A 23826-nucleotide genomic window follows, 5' to 3' on the forward strand; every position below is an offset into this window, starting at 1 on the left:
AGTGACATAAATGATAGCAAAGCAGATTTCTAGACCCTTCAGGAATGAAGTGGAAGTTCATGATGTAAAGAAAGTTCCACAGGCCTGCTAAAGTCTTCCCAATCAGGGCTGGACTGTCCTTTACCTATAAGTCATATTTAATATTCCTCTCTCTACTATTTTGTCTTACATCCTTGTGTTCAAAATGCTAAGACATAAGATGCATGTTGCTAAGACTTTTTCAGCAGCAACAGTAGGAGTTACTTAACTATTTAGTCAGAGCCATCTACTGGACCTCCAGTGACTTAAAGTGAGCATTTCAGTATTCCCTAAAGTGGACCCAGCTTCAAGGAACAAATCCTCTTTAAATGCCGGGTTGAGTTGACTCTCCAGGTCCTCTTCTGAGTCAATCTGTGTTAGTAGGATTATCTGAAGAGGATTATTTGGGTTTCTGGTATATTAGAGAAGTCATGGTTTCCCCCACCTATAGGACAACTGATGTTTCCTGAAAGCAAACTATTGAAGTGGCACTGCCTGCAACTCTTCTCTAATTTCTTAGCTAGTTGGTGGGGAGATAGGCTATGGAGGTCACATGCCTGGGGAGAAACCATTCTTCCTTGAGTCCTGTTCCTAGGGTAATGCTCTCTGAGCCAAGGCACTCAAGCCTGTTTTCACTTTGCAGGAAGCAATGGGTAAGGGAAAAAAGATGGGAGTAGGAAGACTTGTCTGTGGCCAGGTCCACAGCTTGTCCCAGACCCATTCTCCATCCAGCTCCGTAAGCAATAAAGTTTGCTAGGTCTTTAGTCTGCGTCTATTTCTAAATTGGCTTGAAATTCAGAATGGAGAGGGCTGTGATTTATTGGCCCACTTAAACCTCAGTGTGGTAGAGCAGCAATTTTATTTTTCTAGCTCTTATATTGCAATGAACATTTTTTATTTACTTGACAGTCTCTTATATAACTAAAATAATTTTTTTCAATATCAGTTTCAACCCCAAATTAAATGGTTGTTCTAGAGCAGTGGCCTTCATTAAATTTTCTTTGATGGTTATAGCCACACAGATATATGAACTCTTAGGACTAAAAGTGTGTTTGCATATAATTTATGTATACCTTTCTGTGCTGAGTGGTCTGCTGTCACACAGCTTTCAATTAGTGTGTTTTGTTATCATTACTTTTACTGGCACCTATTAATCCTATTGTTTATTGGCTAAGTGTACATTTTCTATAGCAAGGTCTCAGAGTCAAAGTGAAGACAGCTACCACACTTCGATGTTCAGAGGGAAGTTTATTTAAATGTAGTCCTTCTTATGAGTCTCCCTAATGGTGATAGATTTTGTTGTTTAGCCTCAGTCCATGAAAGGCGCTTTAAAACCTTGAACCGAGCCATCTCTCTGAAATAGCGATTGGATCATTACATCATGGCAGGCACTTTAGGTGTGTGTGTGTGTGTGTGTGTGTGTGTGTGTGATTTTATGATCCAACTCTTCAACAGGAAAAGGACCTAAAATTTCTTGAACATTTTCTGTTATGTGCTGGGTGCCTGCACAGATTGTCTTATCCTCATAACAAAGTTTCCTAGTAGATACTATTTTCCCTATATTGTAGATAAGAAACTTCTGGTTCAGAGAGTCTGTAATATGTTCAAGGTCACATGAGAACTGAAGGAGTTATATTTCCAAGCCAGCCTGTCTTACTCAAAAGCCTGTGGTTGGGCTGGGATATAGCTTAGTTGGTAGAGTGCTTGCCTTGCATACACAGGCCCTGGGTTCAATCCCCAGCCCCACCAAAGAAAAAAATAAAAAAACAAAGGCTATGATTATTACAGTATATTAGGCATTAAAAATTCAGGAAACTATGCAAGCAGATGATATACATTACTAAAGTGAAATTGAGCATGAAAAAAATGTGCTTTTCCTCATTTTTTAGTCCCATTTTTTATTGTGGTTCAGAGAGGTTGCTCCTCATATTGTGACAAACATATTTCCATTTCCCTACTATTAAAAAAAGAGAGAGAATAGAGAAAACTCAATTAATGGCAACTAACACTCGGCTTGTGCATCTCATTAGCAATAGGCTGTGGTAGGGGCTCCGGTGAACAGAACTAGTGTTTTTCTGTCCTGATCAGCTCTGGATGATTTGTCCTACAAAATTGTTAGTCTCATGTTGCTAAATATTACCATTTTTCAAAAGAACCTGAAACATCTAACTATTCATAAGAGACCCTCTGCTTTTTAAATATTAAAAACTATTTAGCATAAAATTATATATATATATATATATTTCTCCCCCTTATAAAAGAAAATAAAGTACAGCATGTCTGATGATGTCTATAGACTGTGAATTTGTAAGTTCTATGTTATACAGTGCTTGTAATAAGCATGTACTTGGAAGAAAAATTAACAAATAAAAATCAAACCAAATATAATTTTTTACTATTTATGCAAGAATTGTGCCCTCCAGATTGGGTTCCATTTGTGTCTTTTGCCTCTTTGTGGAAGACTCATGGCTCCTTGTCCTTCATCTGCTCTTCATAGCTAAGATCTCTGAGCCGTGGTGGATGCCCTGAGCACTTGTTTTGGAGCATTCTCTGGGTGGACCTGGTGGTCTGGTGAGCAGAGGTGGCATGGCTCCAACAGTCATTTTCTGGCAAGGGAGCCAGAAATGCAAACTGCTGTCTACTAGGCGAGGTGTCAGTGCTCCTAGCTAGCCTTCTGAGATGCATGCTGCTAGGTATATGGCGCAAAGTTTCTTGGAGTCAATACAAAGTAGAGTGGCAAGCAATGCGTCTATGTCTGAGGTTTGGAGAGGTGTATTTCTGCATTCTTTCAGATGAGGCTAGACAGGCTTAGTCACACTCAATTTAACTCCTTATCTGTATCCTTGCTACTTCCTTTCCTCTCTTTTGAGTTTCTTCTGACCATCACACCTGCCTCAATGAACTCACAGACACTCCCTGTCATTGATGTGACTAATTAGCTACAGTGAGATGGCTGCTAACTGCTCAAACACAGGTCCTCTGGCACCATTTGGGTGGTGTCTTTTCCGGTGGCCTCTGAGCCCCTGGCCAGGGTCAGGGGTAAGTGGATCCCAAACCATTGCCTTCATGAATCGCTGAAGCTCTCCTTTCCCTGAAAGAGAGATGCCTACAGCATAAAGAAAGGGACGTGGCACATATGCTTGGAAATAAAGAATTCTGTTTATGTTTATTTTGAGTCTGCAGGCTCTAAATTACATAAATGCAATTATTCCATCTTCAAGGAAACATTTTCAGGGGGTGTTGGGAAGGCTTTTGGAGCAAGAGGGAAAATATTCTCTAGGATTTAGTAGGTTCATAAACCTTTAAAAATTCTTTCTTTGCTTTTGTATATATTGAGCCCAGAGAGTCTACCTTAACATTCAAATATTTCTGTCTTGGCAAAATTAGTGGGGTTTTAGAAAGCAGACCAGCTGGTTGGTATTGTAAGAATTTTCTATGCCAAATAGTTTCTATTTTCCCCTTCCATCAGTTGAATTTAATTTTTCATTCCAATAGTTTTAACCTTCTCCCATTTCTCTTTACCTCCTTAACTGCAGCTACCTAAATACTTCCGGTTGTTTGGTTAGCTTGGTCTGCTGGAACAGAATACCATAAATGGGATGGCTTAAACAGCGTTTATTTCTAATTGGAAAATGATCACCTTCTTGCTGTATCTTTATATTGTGAAGAGAGAGCATGTCTCTAATGTCCCTTCTTATATGACACTAATCTCATTCATGCGGGCTCCACCCTCATGACCTAATTACCTCTGAAGACCCCCACGTCCAAATACTGTCACATTTGGAATTATGGCTTCAACACATGAATGGGGGGGGGACAAAACCATTCAGTTCAGAGCATTCATATAACCATACTTTTTTTTTATTTATCCTTTTGCCTGATTCTTCCCAAATAAAGTAGAACTTTCTGACCTGAAATATACATAATGAATGCTTCTAGTCACTTGGGCAATTTATCAAGGTCTGACTGTGGTTATTAGTTTGCTAATTTCACATGGGAATGTCCTTTATGTTTTATATCTTACTTTAGAAAACTACGTGCTTATTTCACACTTTTATTTTGTGTCCATCTATTTTGTAATAGTATTTTTTTCAGTGATTCACCCAACAAGCTCAGTGATCTTTCCTTATCTTACAGGTGAGGAAACTGTGCCTAGAGTATTTGTGATATGCCCCAGAACCTGCACTAAGTGAATAACTAGAAATTTATATCAAGTTTTTCAGTTTCTAAGATATTACCTTTGCAACACACCAAAGTATAGTTTACACCTAAAGGACTAAGCAATACTTGATGAATTTATCTAGCTTGTGATGTTCCTACCACAGTGCCATATACAGAGTATGAATCAGTGGTCCCTATGAATTGACTCTCACTTATGCAACATTAACTTAGAGAAATAAAAATATCTGGGAGTGTATAAAACACAACTATTAAAAGACTCTCAGTTTAACAAGTCCAGTGCAAATTAATTGGTGCTGCAGTGTAGCCCACATACAGTGTCTCTAAAAGACTGTGATGGAGGGATGGCCTTCCCAAGGGTACAGATTGAGCTCTACACTGACCAGCCATCACTGTGCTGAAAGATAAAGGAGTAAGCAGGACAATGAAAATGACTTTTTCAAGAGCTTGATATCTTGTGTATTTCAAAGGTTAAAGTCATGTTTAATGAGAATCAAATGATTCAATGAACTGGTAATGGAGTGTATCAATATATACTTCTAGGACTTCAGTTTGAATTTAGTCCAAACAAAGAAAAAGGGTAGGTTGAGGGCGTTGTAATAAACTCCAAGCTTCTTGTTTCCAGTTGCACAGGGCAAGTTCTCCTCAGGCAGCATAGGCCTGCTGGCAATTATCTCAAAGACTGATCCATAGACTATGTGAAATAATAACTCTGGTCTTCTGAGAAGTGGTCATAGTCCATACTTTAAAAAGCATGCTCCTAAAACAAAATCATAGCAAAATCAAATCATGGATAGAGATGTTTTGCTCTGCATTGGAGTGTGGCTTGCAAAGAAATGCAAATGTGCCCTTGCCATTGTGTCATGTGACAGCTGAACATCTAGTAATACCATATGGAAGAAGATCTAAAAAATTAAAATGCATTTTTCCCTCATAATTCTCATGGCACTGCTGGGGGAAGGAATGATTTCATCAAAAAACTGCATTGAAATGAACCAACACAAACAAGTGATTTCATTGTTCAATGGACACTGGAGGGATTATGGAATAACTGGAGGACAGATTTGATTAATCTAAGATGACTCTGAGAGATCATGCATACAGAATTGTTTCCATCTCTATACACCTGTATACATGGGCTAAGGCAAGATGGACTCTCTGCAGAGAAAAATCTTCTTTCAAGATAAAGAAAAGTACTTCACTCTGCTTTGGAGTAGGCCAGACCTAGGAAATCTGTCCTGTCTTTGTTTTGTTCCTGGATCAATTCTATAATGATCAGTTTCATTCTGCAGAGCTTATGCTGCCTCTAGATCATCCTAATGTTTGGTTCACTCTGGAATCCAGAGTTTCTTCTAAGTCTGCTCTGTGATAGATTCATATTCCTGACAGGCTTTCAGTTGCATAGAAAGGAAAGCACAGGCTTCCAGTAACTGTCCTGGAGCTGTCAAGGGCTAGACTGGAGCTGGACAATGGATGCCTTTTGATGGACAGAGAATGATCTAGGTTCTCTGAGCCTTCATCACTTTACCTAAATGAAAAGGAGTGAGTCAGAGGATTCAGTCTTTGGATATAGGAAGTTCTAAGGTCTTCTGCAAACATACACACACATGCTTACATGGGCACACGTACATATGAAATTCCATTTGAGTAGCAGTATTTTCTTTAAAGATTTGAATGAGATCATTAAGCATCTTTATATTAAGGAATAAAATCGTAGTGTACCCTTAAAGAAAAGAGAATGTATCCTCTAGATGCTGTAATAGAAGTGTTTCTTTGTCTCCTGTATGGATTCATTATAGATTCCATGGATAATTATGTATCAAATGCTGGGGCTAGCTAGCTCCCTGAGGGCTCACAATGTATACCGTATTATAGGTGTCCCAGGAACATTCTCTCCATTTGGCTAAAACAGAATGGGTAGGCAGACTGAATTCAAGTAAATTAAAATTAGAAAATGTGTTCTCTGATTATTCTATCAAAAGAACACATAGCTGTGAAATAATTCTCAGTGCTGGCATAGTGGACTTTTTTCAAAAGGTATGAGTCAGCTCCCCGTGACATGTTTTCAAGTGTTTGGTTTGGGTCACCTTTGCTAATCCCATCATGGCTGGGGGAAAGCACTTTCCTTTTTGTACTTCTGCTCCAGTGTCCAAATCACTCTCCCCTGCAGAGACTTTGATGCTGTCATGGAGGTCAGCAGGCTTGCCTCCTCCCAACCTACTGTAGCCATTTAAATTTAACTTTTTTCTCTCTGTTGCTTTTATTGCCGTGGTTGGCAGTAAGTCAGAACCAACCTTTTGAATTAGAGATGCTGATCCAATTCAAGAGAGAATGTTATAGTGGTGATAGTTGACAAAGAGGAGGACCATAAAATATCACCTGGTGGAAATACCTTACTGCCACACTATCTCCAGGACAAAAACACACACACACCAGGGTCCCTGCATGTAGACAGACACTGCTGATATATTAGAGTCTTCTAGCCATTTTGTTTATAATAACTAGGAGAGGAAAAATGAGTCCCTATTTCAGTATGTTCATCCCCAGATGCTAACACAGTAGATTCCCCTTGCAGGTAAAACAAGAGACTCAGTTAATCATCATTTATCACCAAAGGGATTCAACTGTCTTTCAGATGCATTGGTGCCCCAGAAACTAACACATTCATTGGGTTGCAATGCTATTTCTTCTCTCATTTCATCTAATATAATAAACGGAAACCCTAACATCAGAGTGATGAGTGCTGACTTGGAGAGTCCCAAGCTCTAAGATGTACATGATTTACTCTCATAGAACAAGATAAGTTTTCAGAAAGAAATGTCATATCATTATAATTTTAATAACTTACAACTTCGCTCCATCTCCTCCATTACCAGACTATTACTAGCTACCATCATCTTTTGCCAGAAGCCTCTAATTTGTTTCTCTGCATCCACAGCTGACCGCCTTCATACAGTGTTATGTTGAGTTGATTTTTAGTATCTGGACCACCCTCAGTGTGTTCCAAGATGGACTGGTTCATGCTCAAATGGATGAGTTTTTATATATCTTGTCTTCTCTTATTAGAAGTGAGACACATTTGCCACATGAGAGTTATCAGGCAGATTCACTATGTACTGATCACCAATTTGCCTGATTCCAGTGAGACAACACCCTTTCAGCAAGTCACATGAAGAGGTTTGTTTATCGCCTACAGATAATGAACATGTGATCATGAAAACCTAGGCTTCACCGTGAGCCAGTCTCCTATCGCATAGGAATGCTGCTTGGTGAGATGGAATCCCATCCATCTGTGTGCACCTACTTGCCCTGCAATTGAGGGACCCTAGAAAGCACTGCACCCTGTGTTTTCTATGCTAAGGGAAACGTAACACAATGGACAGAAGTGGTTGCAGGACATTGATTCTGGGTGGGAGGGGGGGCTGAAATAGCCCTGGCTGTCCTAGCCAGTCCCTCTCAACCTCAGGATGCTCATCCCCAGTATATTCTTCATTTTTTCTTGAGAACTACACATGAGAAAAGGGGCCACGTGTGCCAATCTAAGGCCACAGTAATAGTGGAAGAACAGGTGTGGTATAGTCTCTCCCCACCCCTTGCATTCCTATTTGAGTTATTCTGAACACTTGAACATGAACTATTGGTCAAAAATTTAATCATGTCTAGCCTTAAATTATTCAAGGTTCTACAACAGGGATCAGCAAGCTTTTTCAGAGAGTCACAGAGTAACTGTAGATTGGTAGTAACTTAGATTGGTAGGCCACATGATCTCTATTGCAACTACTTAACTCTTATAGTACAAAAGCAACTGAAGGCAATATGTCAATGAGTGAATGCAGCAATATTACAACAATACTGTATTTACAAAAACAGGAAATGATTAGATTTGTCTAATAGTTTGCTTTCTGCTCCAGGCCAATTTGCCTCTCCAATTATATATATATATTCCTTCCTCAAACATCTCATAGAATCTGCTACAATCTACACTGTATTTTCTTATGACCCCTAATAGAGATTCTCTCAATTCTGAAATGTGTATAGTAAATTTTGGTTTCAGTAGAAAGTGGTATAGAGCTTAGAGAGGGAATTCATTTATGGAAGTGGCTGAGAATGCTGTACTTATCAAACCAAGGGTTCCTGGTTGATGTTTATTATCCACAAGGGTCCATTCACCCTGAGGCCATAATGTTAGCACAGTCTGTCACTTGGAAGTTAGGTAAATAGTAAAGCCTGTGGAGAATCACTAAAGGTTTCTTTGTAACCACAGAATAGGTCTTCAGGGTTTACTGGCTATTTGCTGGTCTCTTTCCCAGAGCAACTACTGCTCATCCTTGGCCTGGAATATCTGCTTCTACAAGAGGGGATTTCTCCTATGCAGACCACTCAGAACTATTGATTATGCATCCTTGTGGAAAATGACTAAAAATTTTCTAGTTTCAAGTAAAGGGTCTAGGAAGAGTCGGAACTGGGACTATCAGCAAAAGTTATGGTGCTAAGGGAAATGTCCTAGCAGACTTTCATAGATACTAGTAGCCGTGAATTAGTAGGGAAGATGGTTACCAAGACCACATAGAGGAAAAAAAGTATAAGACATATAAAATATTAAACCTACTCCTCTCTAACTGTGCACACTTGCATGACAAAGCTTATACTTACAAAACATACATTTGATCAGAGCAAAGAGGGGAGAGCCAGAGAGAGTTTCAGCATCTGCCTGTGGCTCACCTTGTGCTCCAGAGCTAGACCAGAATTGTAGAACCAAATATGTCAAAATTCACATGTGTGCACACTGGTGTGCATGCATGTATTGTGGGTGTCGTTGCATTTTGTGGACCTACACATATACTACAAAGAAGTGTTTCCTTGGATAATGCATTAGACCATACGTGTACATCTAGATAGAACAGTTTCTGTCTTGCAACACAGGCTTTATGAGTGTTTGTTGAGTGAACAAAGTTTTGTACTCTTTAGTGCAAATAGTGGCACTATTGATATTATGAGTCAGATAATTTGCTGTTGTGTATTGTTGGTTATTTAACAGCATTCCAGGCCTGAATTTACTAGGGGCAAGTAGTATCTGACTACATTTCTTTGAACCAAAAATACTTCCAGAGACTGACAAATGTCCCTGGGGCAGAATAGCCCCCACTTGAAACTGGAGCCCTAATGGGACCACAACAGAATGGAAGGAAGCAGGTCCCAAATTTTCACAAGCATGTGAATTACCTTGAGGGCTTATGCAAATACAGGTTACTGGGCCCCAGCCCAGTGTTCCTGATCAGAGGGTCTGATATTAGATCTAAGAAGCTGCATTACTAGCACATCCCCAGGTTGTGCTAATGCTTCTGGTCCCAGAACCTTACTTTGTAGGCATGGGGGTAAAACGTGAGATGTAAAATGGAAGAACATCAGATGATTTGAAATGTGTTTCCTATTTTGTTACTGTGAGCACAAGGTGAGAGGCCTCTAATAAGGCCATTGGGTGGTCCCTCATGGATGTGGTAGAGATGAGGGGGTGCAGAAGCAAGGCATTTAGGGGATTTGTTAGTCTGTGCTGCATTTCAGTGAGTACTGCCCTCCCAGCTGTCACCTGAATTCTGCCAGGAGACAGCTCCAGGTCTTGGCACAACACCGAGGCTCCTACAGAAATGAGCTTTAATTTTTGCCTTTTCGTCAAACTTAACTACCAAATCAGCCAGTGTGACACCGAGGTCTGTGGATGAGAAGTGGATGTTGAGTGATTTGAAGGACATGATGACTCAGGGTGCCAGTTTGTGACTGGTGACAATTAGAGCTGCAGCTTTGACTTGCATCTTAGTCACTCCTATCAGCTGCCCTGTCCTTCCTTGATTTCCTCCTCTTCAGGTCAGTGTTCCTGCTGTCCTGAGCTGTCATCCCTACTTGCTCTCTCCCCTGTTTTAAATTTGCTTAGTGTTAGAGATGGAGCTGTCTCAAGCTATTTATCAGTCTTATCTCTCTTGGCCCTCTGTTAGTATTTCAGACTGTGGATCTAATCCGCTTTAATTGATTGACCTCGTGCATCCAGGCATCAGCGAAACACTAGGTGAAGTGCATCTGCAGCCAAGGGGAGAGGTGACTGTAACTTTGCAGGGTGGGTGCAGAGGTCATCGAGGCCTGCACAGATTTAGGAAAACAAAATTAATTTCTAAGCCATTTAACATGAGGTTTCTAGGGACAATCTGTACAGATTCTGGAGTGGATGATCTTGAATGGGAGCAAGTCATTCCAAATAGAATGGTATCTGAGGGAATGTGTAAGTGCCTCTGACTCATCCCTCAGCAGTAATGGTGTTTCACACTGGCCATTCCCCCCAGCCTCACCACTTCTGCCCTCACCGTTAATATCATCATTACATCCCTCTTTGTAGAGCACTCCATAATTTGCTCTTTTCATTGATTTCTCTTAGTAAGTATCATTTATTCATTTCCCATTTAATAAGTATCATTTCATCTGCATGTTATGATCATTGTTGTCTTTGCACTGTTTTTCATACTTCTATACAGACAGCTTGGGACTCAGATAATTAAGGAATCTGCTCAAGACCACATGGACCAAAAGATGTGGAGCCTCACCTGGGCCCAGGTCTTTTGATTCTAAATCCCCAAATCTTTAGAGCCCAGAATGGATGCTTTCTTCTTCCATGATGTTCCCTTCACAGCTACACTTAAACTTCTCAAGGGAAAGGGATCAGGCCATTGTTAGGAGGTGATGATGGAAGTTCAGTCCAAGCCATTTCTAAGCTTCATAGCTGGGATATTAACAACTATGTGGATCCTGAAGTGTGTCTCTGTCTTAGACTTATGTAGGGAGAGACCTGGTTTCTTTCATTTCTTTGATCCTTTAGTAGTGCATGAAGCTCACGCACAAGGTGTGCACTCATTACTTTTTCACTAATAATTGTCCTGAATATAGAATAAGGAGATTGTAGCACTGAGAGAATAAACTAATGATCTGTACTGAAAGACAGTTAATAGGCTCAAAAAGAACCCAAGCTGTGCTCTACAAGTTATGGAGTATTTTATCTCAAAGGACTTCAATAAAATCCTCCCCAAATCAAAACTGTCTGATGAATCAAGTAAGTTATATCTCATTGCTTTGCATTCTGCAGATTGCATTTGCAAAGTATAATGAGACAATATACTTTGCCTAAGATTTATTGCAAAAAGTCTGAACGTATCACCAATTATTCATTTTATCCTATACTATTCAAATCTTGTTTACACTCTTGAGGTAAAAACTCTCATAATTTCTTTTTCATCCTCAACCACACATTCAAATTCATTATCCATTTATTCACTTGTCATTAATTTAACAAACATTAATTGAGCACCTGTTAGGACTGCTATATTTCAAAGATCCACAAATAGTGCTCGCTTCAGCAGCACATATACTAAAATCAAAGATCCACAATTAGGTTGGTTAGACAGGACGGGCAGGTTAGGAAGACATAAGGTATATATAATGATGTATATACCTTGTTATAGAAATGTAGTCATGTGCTGCATGACATTTCACTCAACAATGGACTGCCTATACGAGGTCCTATAAGATTATATCACCAAGTGTCATCTAGCTGTATGAGATAATGTAAATACACTATGCTGAATGCAGACGGAGTAAATCACCTAAGAACATACTCCTGTTAAGCGGCACGTAACTGTAACTCAACTATGTGTAATAAGTGTGACAGAAACGTAACTCAGTGGAAAATCCATAAGCTGTAGAGTCAGACAGACTCAGATGCTTATCTTAAGCCTCTTAGTGTACAAATTCCCTAGGGGTAATTGTGAGAAATTGAATAAAATTCTATTTAAAAATATTCACTGAGCATCCAAATAGTCCAAGGTATGCCATAGTTGCAAACAGCCTTCACATTCAGTGGCATAAAGCAATCTAACTTTGTGTCCTAGTGATCTTCCATGTCAAGTGCAAGTTGGTTTCTTGCCGTCCTTACACAGTGGCCCAGACTGTCAGCCCCGACCAGGAATTTGCTGGGCACAGGGGTTCACAGCAATGAGAAGTCTTGGGAAGGTCTCGTAGTAACAATTAAATGCTTTGCTGAAAATATGACAATCTGTCAGTCAACACTGGTCTGTTGGCCTTATCTTTCATAGGGAACCCAAGAGGTCGCTCTTACCATGACCCCATAATGGGCAGAACTAGACAAATGTGCAGATAGTACCACTGGTTACTTGGTGTAGAATGAACCAGACTTTGAAATGGGTATGGAAGGCCTCGAAGAGCCCAGGCCCCAGGAGGCAACATTTACATGTTGTTTTCCTTGTATTATTGTCAAGCACTGAACTAACAAATTCTGTAGGAAGCCGAGCAATGATGATATGGAGAAGTGCTTCCACTGCACAGCTCCCTGGCATACATTTGAAATCTCCGTTCTGTTCCTGTCACCTGCAATTTTCTGAAATAGCAGATGGTGCCTTCTGCCTTCCCTGGGGGCACTCTGGAATAAATGAAGAGGTAGACTTGAGGGAGTTCTTTATGCCTGGGGATTTATCTTGCCACTGTACATTTCTGTTCCTGAAGTCTGACCCTGGTGTTGGTGGTATCTCTTGGGTCACCTCTGCAGCAATAACAGTAATATGGCTGGTGGAGGATCAGAAAGGATCAGCTGGAGCTGTAATGATGTAAGGAGGCAGGTTGGCTCATCAGTAGGACTTGCTGGCTATCCAAAGACAAGCTGTTTTCTATCCCTTTCCCTTTCTTTCCTGAATGTACTTGAGGATCCTTAGGTAATGTCTTCTGATTTACCACTTGTCTTTGTTTTTAATATCAAGGAAGAAGATAGATTGAAGTGATTGCCTTGGTAGCAACTTCAGTGGTGATGGGTGTGGAGTTATTAAAATTTATAGTCAAGCTGTTTCTGCAGCTCCACTTTGCTTATCTTAGAAAGGCTTATAAAAGGCACCAAGGACTGTGGAAAGAGAAGAGCCAGCAAATTGTAGTTGACAGGGAATCATCACCACACAGAGCCTTTTGATGGTCTGTTTGCTAAAACTGACATTTATTTTCACAATATATTTTGTTGACCGTGTCAGCCAAACCAACCAGACCTCAGTTCATGCCAATACTTTAATTAACTAATGAGAGGAAAGAAGATGGACATTTCTTGAGTTCCAGAAGCATACACAGCCACGTGGCAGGTGCTTCACACACATGGACTCTTCTGTAAACCTCACAACAAGTTTTTCTTTTTTTTTATTAGTATTTATTTTTTAGTTGCAGTTGGACACAACAGCTTTATTTTGTTTATTTATTTTTATGTGGTGCTGAGAATCGAACCCAGAGCTTCGCACATGTGAGGTGAGCACTGTAACACTGAGCCACAACCCAAGCCCTCACAACAAGCTTTTAAGGGAGCAGTTTCCTTCTTCTTTCTTGATGTATCCTTTTATAGGAGAGAAATTAGAAGTTAAATAACCTGCCTCGGACCATAGAATTCTTTTTTCAAATCTTCATACAGACCATAGAATGTTAAGAGACAGAGGTATTATCAGTCACATGCTAAGCTAAAAAATCTGTTTATCCTATTGAACTGATCAACTTCTTCAGTAATCACAGATCATTACTGATGGTCAAATGAGCCCCTTCTCCTGAGCTCATCCATTTCTAATATTTTCATAATGTTTTGTTACTTGTAAAGTACTATCATATTCATCATCTTATTTTATCTCTGAAAAAGCCCTCTGAATACAGAAAGCTAGTATTTCATCCCTATCCTGTATTATCAAGAATTGGGTTCAGAATAGTTGAGTAACTTGCCCAAAGTCATTAAGAGCTGACACCAAATCCTGGGATAAAAACAAGGAGAGAAATGAATTACAGTGGATGGGGTAGAGAGAGAAGATGGGAGGGGAGGGAGGGGGGATAGTAGAGGATAGGAAAGGTAGCAGAATACAACAGTTACTAATAGGGCATTATGTAAAAATGTGGATGTGTAACCGATGTGATTCTGCAATCTGTATTTGGGGTAAAATTGGGAGTTCATAACCAACTTGAATTTAATGTATGAAATATGATATGTCAAGAGCTTTATAATGTTTTGAACAACCAATAAAAAAATAAATTAAAAAAAATGCTTTTTATCCCTCCTATCATCTCTTCTGTGGCTGCAATGAGCCCCACAGTTTATTTTTATGGCAGCTGAACTCAAGGGATTCAGGCCTGGGCAACTATATGGGTATTTGCCACAAGGCTTCCATGACTTATAATGAACTGAAACAAAATAGTTAGCCACAAATTATAATGCCACTGTGGTCCCATGACAAATGACAAGGAGGTAGTGGGAATGAAATCTTATTACTGCAAATAAAGAGACCACATCTGAGGTCTAGTCCAGCCACATTTACCACTGCAGGAAGCAAAATGAAACATCTGGGTGAGGGTCTACCATGAATTTGGCCGTGTGCTAACAGGATTAAGAAGATCTCTCCGAAACAGTATTGCAATGGCAAATGTGTGGTGCCTTAGATAAGGACGAAATATTTATTCTGGCAGAGATTAAATCTTTTCTTTTCCTGGATCTATTATGGATCTTGCAGAAAATCTGCCGAAGAATATATCTTGTTGATCAGCCAACTCACTGAGCCAAAACTGTGCTTTGCCGCTGCTGTTGCTGAAAAGCAGCAGAATGCTAGTTTAAAGGTCTCCTTTCTCCCCCTAAAACTGTTCTCCATCCGTGATTAATTAGTGACTCAGAGGTAAATTGAATCACCAGCCGTCCCTTTCATGCATCCAGGATTTATGTAGTGGTTTCTCGTTGAAGAGCAGGGGTGCAATAAACACCCCACGTTTGTGGGTGGGCAGAGGAGGAATGGTGTCTGTAGTCGTGGTTTCTTGCCTCCTCCAGTCCTTTTATTCTGCTAAGCAGGTTATGACTCAAGCCATCATAGCCTTGCTTATTTAGGAATGAGGGTATGAACACATACACACACACACACCCTCAGAAATAAATGACAGTTCTCTAAGAGAAAATAGAAAAGTCACGTTGTCATTTCTAAATTCCTTGAGGATGGAGGAGAAAATATAAATTGGATCATAACGTTACTGATTATGGGCACAGAAGGTCCAAAAAAGAACCCATAGTCAGGTTCATGTTTCCATTCATCATTTTGTTTTAATGTGAGGTACTTTGTTAAGTATGGAGATGTAGAGATGAAACAAAATAAGACAGAACCAGTGATCCCAACAGAGATTTAAGAAGTCCTAAGTATGCTTGGTTACCATTTGAGTAGGCATTTGGATCACTTTTTTCCAGGGAATAGCAGGTGGGAATTGTTGGTATCACCTGATGCTGTGTGCCATGCTGTGAGGACACAAAGGACACAATGATGTCCATTCTGTATCTTTGCATCCCTGAATGAGGATGGCATTTTTGTTGACTGGTCTGTATTGCTGTCTTCTAAGATCAAGACTTTGGGTACTTGTTCATTCTTTCAATTGAATACATGATGTATTTGCATACTAAAAGACAAATGGCAAGTTGAAGACAACTATGTTTTGGGAAAACAAGTGAAATCTATCAAACTATGTGGAAATCAATGCCCATCTCACAAGAAGTCTTAATTTATTGACTTTCAGTACAGTAGGTGCTTAATAAATATTGATTTATGTATTGAAAGAATGAATTACTAAATCTAGAATTCAGTGATATCTTTCCTAGAACTTAGTTAATACGGATTCTATATTTCTTTAACCATATTCACTTGCTTCTTTTTCAATCTCTTCTTCTACTTCTTGAACAAATAGAGAATAAAAAAAGCTAGTGAACAAATACTGTGACCCATTCTTGTAGAACATCAGAATTGCAGCTGAATTTTATTATTTTTGCATGTCTAATGTATTGCCAATAAGTCAGAAAACTAGAGAAATATAGGAGGATTCTTTTCTTCTCTCTTGCCCCATCCTTCCTCTACTTTACTGTGCTGCAATGGCACCCTAAGAAGTTGAAAAAAGCTGAATGTACAGGATCCCCGAGGTCACTTTCATTTTGTTACATTGTGAAATACTAATTCCAATTCTTAGTCTTAACCAATTACTAGAGGAAAAGTTTTAATAGCATTATTATTTGTGGTTTAGTGTTTTCTGGCATTTTCCAGGAAATAACCTCATCACCACTACTATCACCATCTCCATAATCATTTTCATTGTCACAATATCACTCTTCTCACATTCATTGAAATTTGCCCTCTCACAAGTTTTTTTGCAACCACTGACATATTCTTCTGTTGTGTAACATAATCTATAACACTGACTATTACATCTGTCTTTGGATTAACTTGAGGAATAGGGCTACCAGTGTAGGAAGAATGGCAGCAATTTCATTCTGAAAACCCTGGCTCAGTTTCACTATCCTTTCCTGAAAATACCATTTTAAATGTGGTTTGGATCTGTAGAAAGTATCACTGGGATTTGGTCTATAATGCCAATTGCTCTGCCATTGGCTCTGAACCATTCTATACCTCTACCCTTGGCCTCAAGTGCCTCAAAACGTGCAGGCAGGCTCATATTTCCTTTTTAATCCAAATTGGAATGGTGAAATGATTTAGGACCCAGTGTTGTATTAGCCTCTTTTAGAAAAAGAGACCTAATCCATCTTGCAGAAATGAACTTTGCAATGTCACTTCCTCATTGTTAGGTAGTTCTGTGGTTTCAGCCTTGATATCCGTTGAGGACAATGGATGATGTAACCTGTGCAATGCAGCCTGTGAGAGCAATTTGGGTGGCTTTATACCATTGGTTTTTATGTTCAGCATGAAAGCCCATGGAGAAATATAGGATACTATTATTAACTTCACACTGACAGCTCCCTTGAGGCACCTACAGGTTTATTGCTAGTTGGAGGATCAACTTTAAGGGAGAAAAGTTTGTGGTCAGTGATAACTATGCCTATTTTCTTTTCTTTTTTAAATTACAGGAACAGGGAAAAATTGGTGTTGTTTTCAATATTGGCACCGTTGACATCTCCATCAAAGAGGAGAGGACCCCGGTCAATGATGGCAAATACCACGTGGTGCGCTTCACCAGGAATGGAGGCAATGCCACCCTCCAGGTGGACAACTGGCCAGTGAATGAACACTATCCTACAGGTACCAGTTTTGCTCTCAATAGCCATCTTCTCTTTCATGCTCCCATTCTCACTTGGTACATGGCAATTTTTCTCGTGACTGTTACCAATCACGAAACATTGAGAGAAACACATATTCATGCTTTCTACATTGAGAAGATAAGTGATTTCTTATAGGACTTGCTCAGTATAGGGAACTTCTGGAGACTTACTAGCTATGCACTGCACATTTATTTTTTTGCCCAATTTAACCAATACTGTCTGACTGGTTCATACAAAGAACAATTACTATAGTTTTTCCAGGGAGCTACAAGTGATAGCAGTGCAGGAAAGGGACCCTGTCTCTATTGTGAGCTATCATGGATCATTACAAGGTAATCAACTTGAGATCTGACGTTTGTGGTACCATTTACTCAGGTATGATTAAAGGTGCAGATGGCCCGAGATGGCAGAAGAAAACAAAAGGTTTACTAAACTGTAGTGCATGTACATTAAGGTAGGGGGACAGGGAGAATAAAAGCACGGGTGGAATTGCATTATTTGGCTGACTTTGGCGGTTGTATTTTTCTCACTTGTACTCAGCCTGCCTTGATTTTCAGAGATTGGTCCTGGTAGTCATTTTAATAGCAAGCAGGCTGATGTGGGAGAGAGAGGGGTTAATCATCCATTTAAATTTTACAGTCAAGGAGCATCAGGCAACAAACTCCCAGAGCCAGATGGCTGAATCAAGGGCAACGGGAGAAAAGGTTGCCTCCTTTAAAGGGATCATTCAAATAATCCCTTAGCTTTTCCTCTCATCTCTCACTTTTCCTAGGAAGAGCCTTGAGCCCTGATCATAAAGGTGCAAGGACCCTTAACTTCACAGTTCCATTGTTACCAGGTAGATGGATGAAAGAAAATAACCAAGAATGGTGTGCTCCCCACACCATGTCTATCTCTCTATCCTGTACTTTGAATTCCCTCAATTCCTGTTTTCCTCTCACTCCCTATGCACTGAGACAGGCACATCAACAAAGACCCTAGAAGCACATTTCTAGAAGTCTATGAGCTAGCTAACTAATAATTAGATTTGAGACAAATACTCAGAGTAAATATGTCTACTCTCATAGCCCAAGATGTTTGAATAGCTTGAAATCTATGATGATGTTTTTATGCCTGAATCATCATTAAGTTTTATTAAAAGCCAGTCAGAAGTATCTGTGTTGTTAGGTTGTTCCCTAATATACAGAGTCTCCCTCTATGTGGTTTAAGAATTAGAAGAGCAAGGGTCCCCAAGGGATTGGAGCAAAATGTCCATACTACCCATTCATCTACTATCTCAGTTTTCAAAAAAGCTGTCATCTCAGTCATCGCTGGGGGCCTGTTAGTAATGCTTAGACTAAGGCACCCCAAAGACCTCATGAGGTTATCTTTGAAAACTTAGAGCAAGCCAGAGGTGTTCGCAGTTACCATGAATTCTTATCATCATCCAAATACACTGGACATTTATAGACTTGATTTTTAAATGCTTCTTGCGTAAACCCTGGGGGAATTGGTGGGGGTAGGTGAGAGAAACCAAAATAGCCTGAGCTCTTAGAAGCTGTTCATTTGCTCATAGGAAAAATCAATCTCTCTCTCCATGTATATTATCATTGGCCTTAAAATTGCTGCTGGAGGGTTTGTTTTGTTTCCATTAGGAATTTCAAAGATTTCTAAATTGATGTTAAACACTTGCCCTGAGCCAATAGAGAATCCACCAGTTTGCTGCCAGCAATGAGAAGGCTTTTAAATGGTCATTTTAAAGCCAGAGATAGGTAAGAAAACCAGTGACCCTTGCCGAGCACCTCTCTTTGTGTCTTTAGTTCCAAATTATGGGTTGCTTCCTGTATGTTTTCAAAGTGGAATAAACCTTTCTTTGATAGCATTGCTTTCTCCTGAAAACTATTATTATCATTGTAACTGTTATTTAGTAATAATATATGTTATTATTTCAGGACAGGGGACAGTATGGCAGTTATAAGTGTGGGCCTTGGAGTCAACTGACGCCCTGAGAACTTGGCTTCATCAGTTGTATCTAGGCGGTAGGATTAAGACCTTGAAACACCCTAAACACTGAAATATTTGGTGCCTCTCCCCGACATAGATGCAAAATACAACACTAAACCATGAGTGTAAGAGTTTCTGAGAGTTTTGATGGTTCTTCTCAGAATTGCTATAAAAATTTAAGAATATATCAGATTCTTTCTTCTGAGAGTCTCATTTATGTGTCTTTCTATTTTGTTAGTTCTCTGAGTGCTTATTCTTATTTGGTGTCTAGTTCCAAACCTTACATAAGTTATTGAATCTACCTGAACCTCTGATTCTGCATCTGGAAAATGGGGAAATGAGAATTCTCTTTGGAGTTAAAGTTAAGATTAATTGAGATGGGCACTTGTGAACTGCTCAACAAAATACTGGGCAATTAAGTCAGTATTCAATGTTAGCCATGAAGACTACCAAGCATTGTGGTGGCATTTTAAATTATGACATGTATGCTTATGCATATTATATCACTTTGACTCTTAATGTCTGTAAGTTGAGTAAAGTTGATATTTTTATTCTCCATTTCAAAACAGAGACAGGGAGACGATAATCCTTTCCTGAAATCACATACGAAATGAGGGACAGAACAAGACCAGATTCTATTCCCAATTCGGCAAAATTTTCACTATTGCTTTCATTGCAAATTGCAGGATGTAGAAATGAGCATGTTTCTTCTTGTGACATCTTAAATTCATTTCTCTTTATTTCAAAGTGTTGTATTTCAAAGGTAAATTTCCAGTGACCACACAAAAGTGGCTGTTATGAGATGTGGAATAGAAAATTCTCATTTAAGAAAAAAAAAATTCTTTTGACTCCACTGATTCTAGGCTATCCTGGAGCCATTCTTGATTTTGTTGCCTCACATGAAAAGCAGTAATCCTATGCTAGGTTGAGTGCAAAAAAACCTTTGAGTTTTATGTTCTACTTTTCCAAGACTTCTTGGGAGTGGCTCACCATTATGGTCTTAGCTTATTTTCTCTCCTGCCTTCTTTTCTGTCTGATTGAAAGGATCCACTTAACTAAACTTAAGAGTACCATTAAAATAATCTGGAAAAGTTTAATTTGTTTGCTTTAAATTCTGAGACAAAAATGGCCTCTGTATCTGGACATTGAAGTACAAAGCCACCAACTTATATAGGCAATCTTGATACATACTCTGAAAAAAAAAAAGATATATCTTCTTTTTTCCAAACCATTGTTTTATTGATAATAGTAAACCATTAGGAGCTATAAAGAGTAGCTCTGTCTAGCTCCTCATCTATTGCTAATGTTTAAATGGTAAAGAAATATGGAGTAGCTCCTACAAAATATTCAGTTAAGTTGTCTCGTTTTGAAGGGAACTGTTCTTACTCACCAGGGCTGACTGTGTCAACCATGCACAAGGATGAATGGGTCAACTCTCAGATCTTCTCATGGGCATTTATAGGATTTTATGTGGTTCTACTGAAACATCCCACTGTGAAATATTTAGAACCCAGCTGGGCACAAGGCTTGTAGCACTGGCTCTTTTTGAATCAGTAAGGATCCAAAATGGAAATAGTTCTATAGCAATTGGAATCTTATATCACTTAATTCTGGGAGATAGAACTCAAAAGCAACTTCTTTCTTTGAACCTGAAAATAGAAAGACTAAGGAATGGGAGAGGAAATAAAAGAAGAAACAGCCCAGAGATATCGTGGAGGCACTGACAAATGTTCCTTATAAAGCCTCTGATTGCTATCTCTATACAATGCCATGGTGAGGACAAGGGAGGGGAGGTGAAAGGTGAGTTGAACATGAGGAATTAATTTTAGCCACAGCTCTGGGCCCCCTGGGAGGCTGAGCTGACTGGGATTGTTCAAGATCCTTTCTCTGCTGTGAGCAGGTGGCAGGTTATGCTGCCAGGGCTGTGAGAACCCTGAGCATGGTGCAATAAGGGCTTTTCAGGTCAGAGCCAAGCTTCCTAGGAGTTGAGGACTGATAAGCATCTCAGTGTGTGGGGCTTCCATCTTCCCATATTAGGAGATGCTAAGGAGAGCAAAGCCTCGACTGATTTTTCCTTGTTATTGTATACCAACTCGGTTGAAGTCACCTTGACTGAATTTCTCTTCAACAGTGTATTACTTCCCTGTCTTTATAACAAGATACCTGAGGCAATTAACTAATAAAGAGAGAAGGTTTATTTTGGCTCACAGTTCTGGAGGTTACAAACAATACCTGAAGCAATTAAGTTATACCTGGAGCAATTAACTGATAAAAATGGAAAGTTTATTTTGGCTCAATTTTGGGGGGCTCCAATCAAGGTTCCATTTGCTTTGAGCTTCCAGTAAGGGCAGCACATTGTGGCAGGAGTGTATGGTGGAGCAAACTGCTCACCTCATTAGCCAGAAAGTCCTCCACATTAGCCAGGAAGCAGAAAGGAAGAAGAGATGAGTGTCCCTCAGTCCCCTTTGAGGATACAACCCCAGTGACCTAAGGGCCTCCCATAACCTCCCATAAGATCTACCTCCTAATAACCCACAATTCTTTCCAAGAGCATCACCCTGGAGACCAAGCCTCTAACACATGGACATTTGAGTGACTCACCCAAACCATAGCAGTCTCTGAGAAGCTCAATGAATTGCCCAGTATCACATAATTTAAGGTGCAAAACCAAGATTCTTGTCCCAATCTTCACCCTGCAGCACTTCAAACTCTGTGTCCCATTTCTGTTTCTAAGTCATTATTTTCCTGTTTACAGCACTTTTTTTTCCCTCAAAAATATTTTCAAACAGAAATCAATGTTTGGACTGGTTTAATTTGTAGGATTTCTTAATCTTAGTATTATTGACATTTTGGGCTTGACAATTCTGTGCTGAGTATATGGCAGGATGGGATGGGGGATTGTTCTATATATTGTAGAGTATTTATCAGTATCCCTGGCATTCGCCCTGTAGATGCCAGTAGTATATATCTACAGATATCAAGTGACTTTTAGTAGAGGCAAAAATCACTATTAGATGAGAACCACTCAATTAACAAAAGTATTCCCAAGTACTTTATTTCAAATTTTTATCATCCTTTCAAAGTCTAGAACGCATTCTTGGAGACAAAAGAACCTCTTTTTTTTTTTTTTGCCCATATTTCATCTCATCCTAGATTACTGAGACTTTGAAGGGTTAAAAGCAAGTCTCTGTACTTGAGATGATACTAAAATTTTTCAGCCCTTAGGTTTTCATTAATTCCTAACCAGGAGATTTTCCATCTTTGCCAACAAACATTTAAGGCCTTGCCAGATTTGAAGCTTGCATTAAAACAAGCCTATATACCTACTCATTCATCCATTCAGCCCTAGTGTAGCTTTCAGTTCAACAGGGGGAAAAATAGATAGTGGAGCCTGCAAAGAGAATAAGAAGTAACAATACAATAAAGAGGAAAAGGCATGTTTGAACCCAGGTTCAAGGTAGCAAAGATATAGCAGCAACTAGAGAAAGGCTTCCTTAATGAATGTGTTTGAACATTCTTAGGAACACTTTAAAACCATCTTATAAATAAGTTCCTCAAACATTCAGTCACAAAGTATATCAATGAATCAGTCAAACAAATGCATTCTGAATAGTTGTACTGCAAAACAGTCATTCTTTACATTCTGTCAGAAATGAATTAGGATTCACAAATAAGTGAGTTTCTTTTTTCAAGGGACTTCCACATACTGCAGTTAAAAAAATTGGTGAACAATTATAAAATATATATGTTAAGCAATGCTCTTCAACCTGGCTGCAAATGAGAATCCCCTGGAAACCTTAATAACTTCCAGTGCTCAGGTTCCAATTTAAGGGGCCTGGGGTGTGGTCCATAGATGAGCAGCACCAGAATTTCCTGGGAGGCTTTAAAAACGCAAACTCTCAGGGGACACTTCTAACTACTAATCAGAATCTGCATTTTAACAAGATCCCCAGGTGCTACATATACACACAAAATTTTGGAAGCACAGGCCTAAGTATTGGTTTTCAAAGAGCTCCCAGAGTGATTCTTTATGCATCTAGGTTTGAGAATCACTAATATTTAGAAAGTTAAATATATCTTGTTTTCCTTCTTTCAGACTGACTATTGGTGCTGTTCAAAATAGTAGCCACTAACCATATGTAGCTACTGAGCATTTGCAATGTGTTGATGTTACTGAGGCTCTGAATTTTTTTTTTTTTTTGTTGTTGTTGTTGTTGTTTTTGGTGTTTTATTTTGCAATAATTAGGCCCTAAGCACAGAAGACTTTCAATGCACTTTCTCATTAGATACTCAGCAATACTATGGTGGCTCGTATTGAACAGTATAGGACTAGAATATGGCATCTTTTATTTTCTTTTACCTGTTTTCTATCAAATAAATTCTTTACTTACATCATTGATATATTTATTAGTATTTGCCCTCATGCATTCATATAATAAGTTTTGTTATTATACAACCTTATGGATAATAACTTTGCCCTATCACTTACTGACTTCAATAAGTTC

At 39.3% G+C, this 23826-nt stretch overlaps 1 protein-coding gene across 42 annotated transcripts in view; it reads left to right on the forward strand.

Annotated features, from left to right (window-relative positions):
• Positions 1 to 23826, forward strand: part of Nrxn3 (neurexin 3) — a 1555288-nt gene that overhangs the window by 1358322 nt on the left and 173140 nt on the right. For all 42 annotated transcript variants that reach the window (XM_048799086.1, XM_048799081.1, XM_048799099.1 and 39 more), the window contains one exon: positions 17147 to 17318. In XM_048799086.1, coding sequence (XP_048655043.1) covers positions 17147 to 17318 — 172 coding nt within the window. The remainder of the gene's footprint in view (positions 1 to 17146; positions 17319 to 23826) is intronic.

This window comes from Marmota marmota, unplaced genomic scaffold, assembly GCF_001458135.2.
Source record: "Marmota marmota marmota unplaced genomic scaffold, marMar, whole genome shotgun sequence".
In the NCBI taxonomy this organism is placed as follows: Eukaryota; Metazoa; Chordata; class Mammalia; order Rodentia; family Sciuridae; genus Marmota; species Marmota marmota.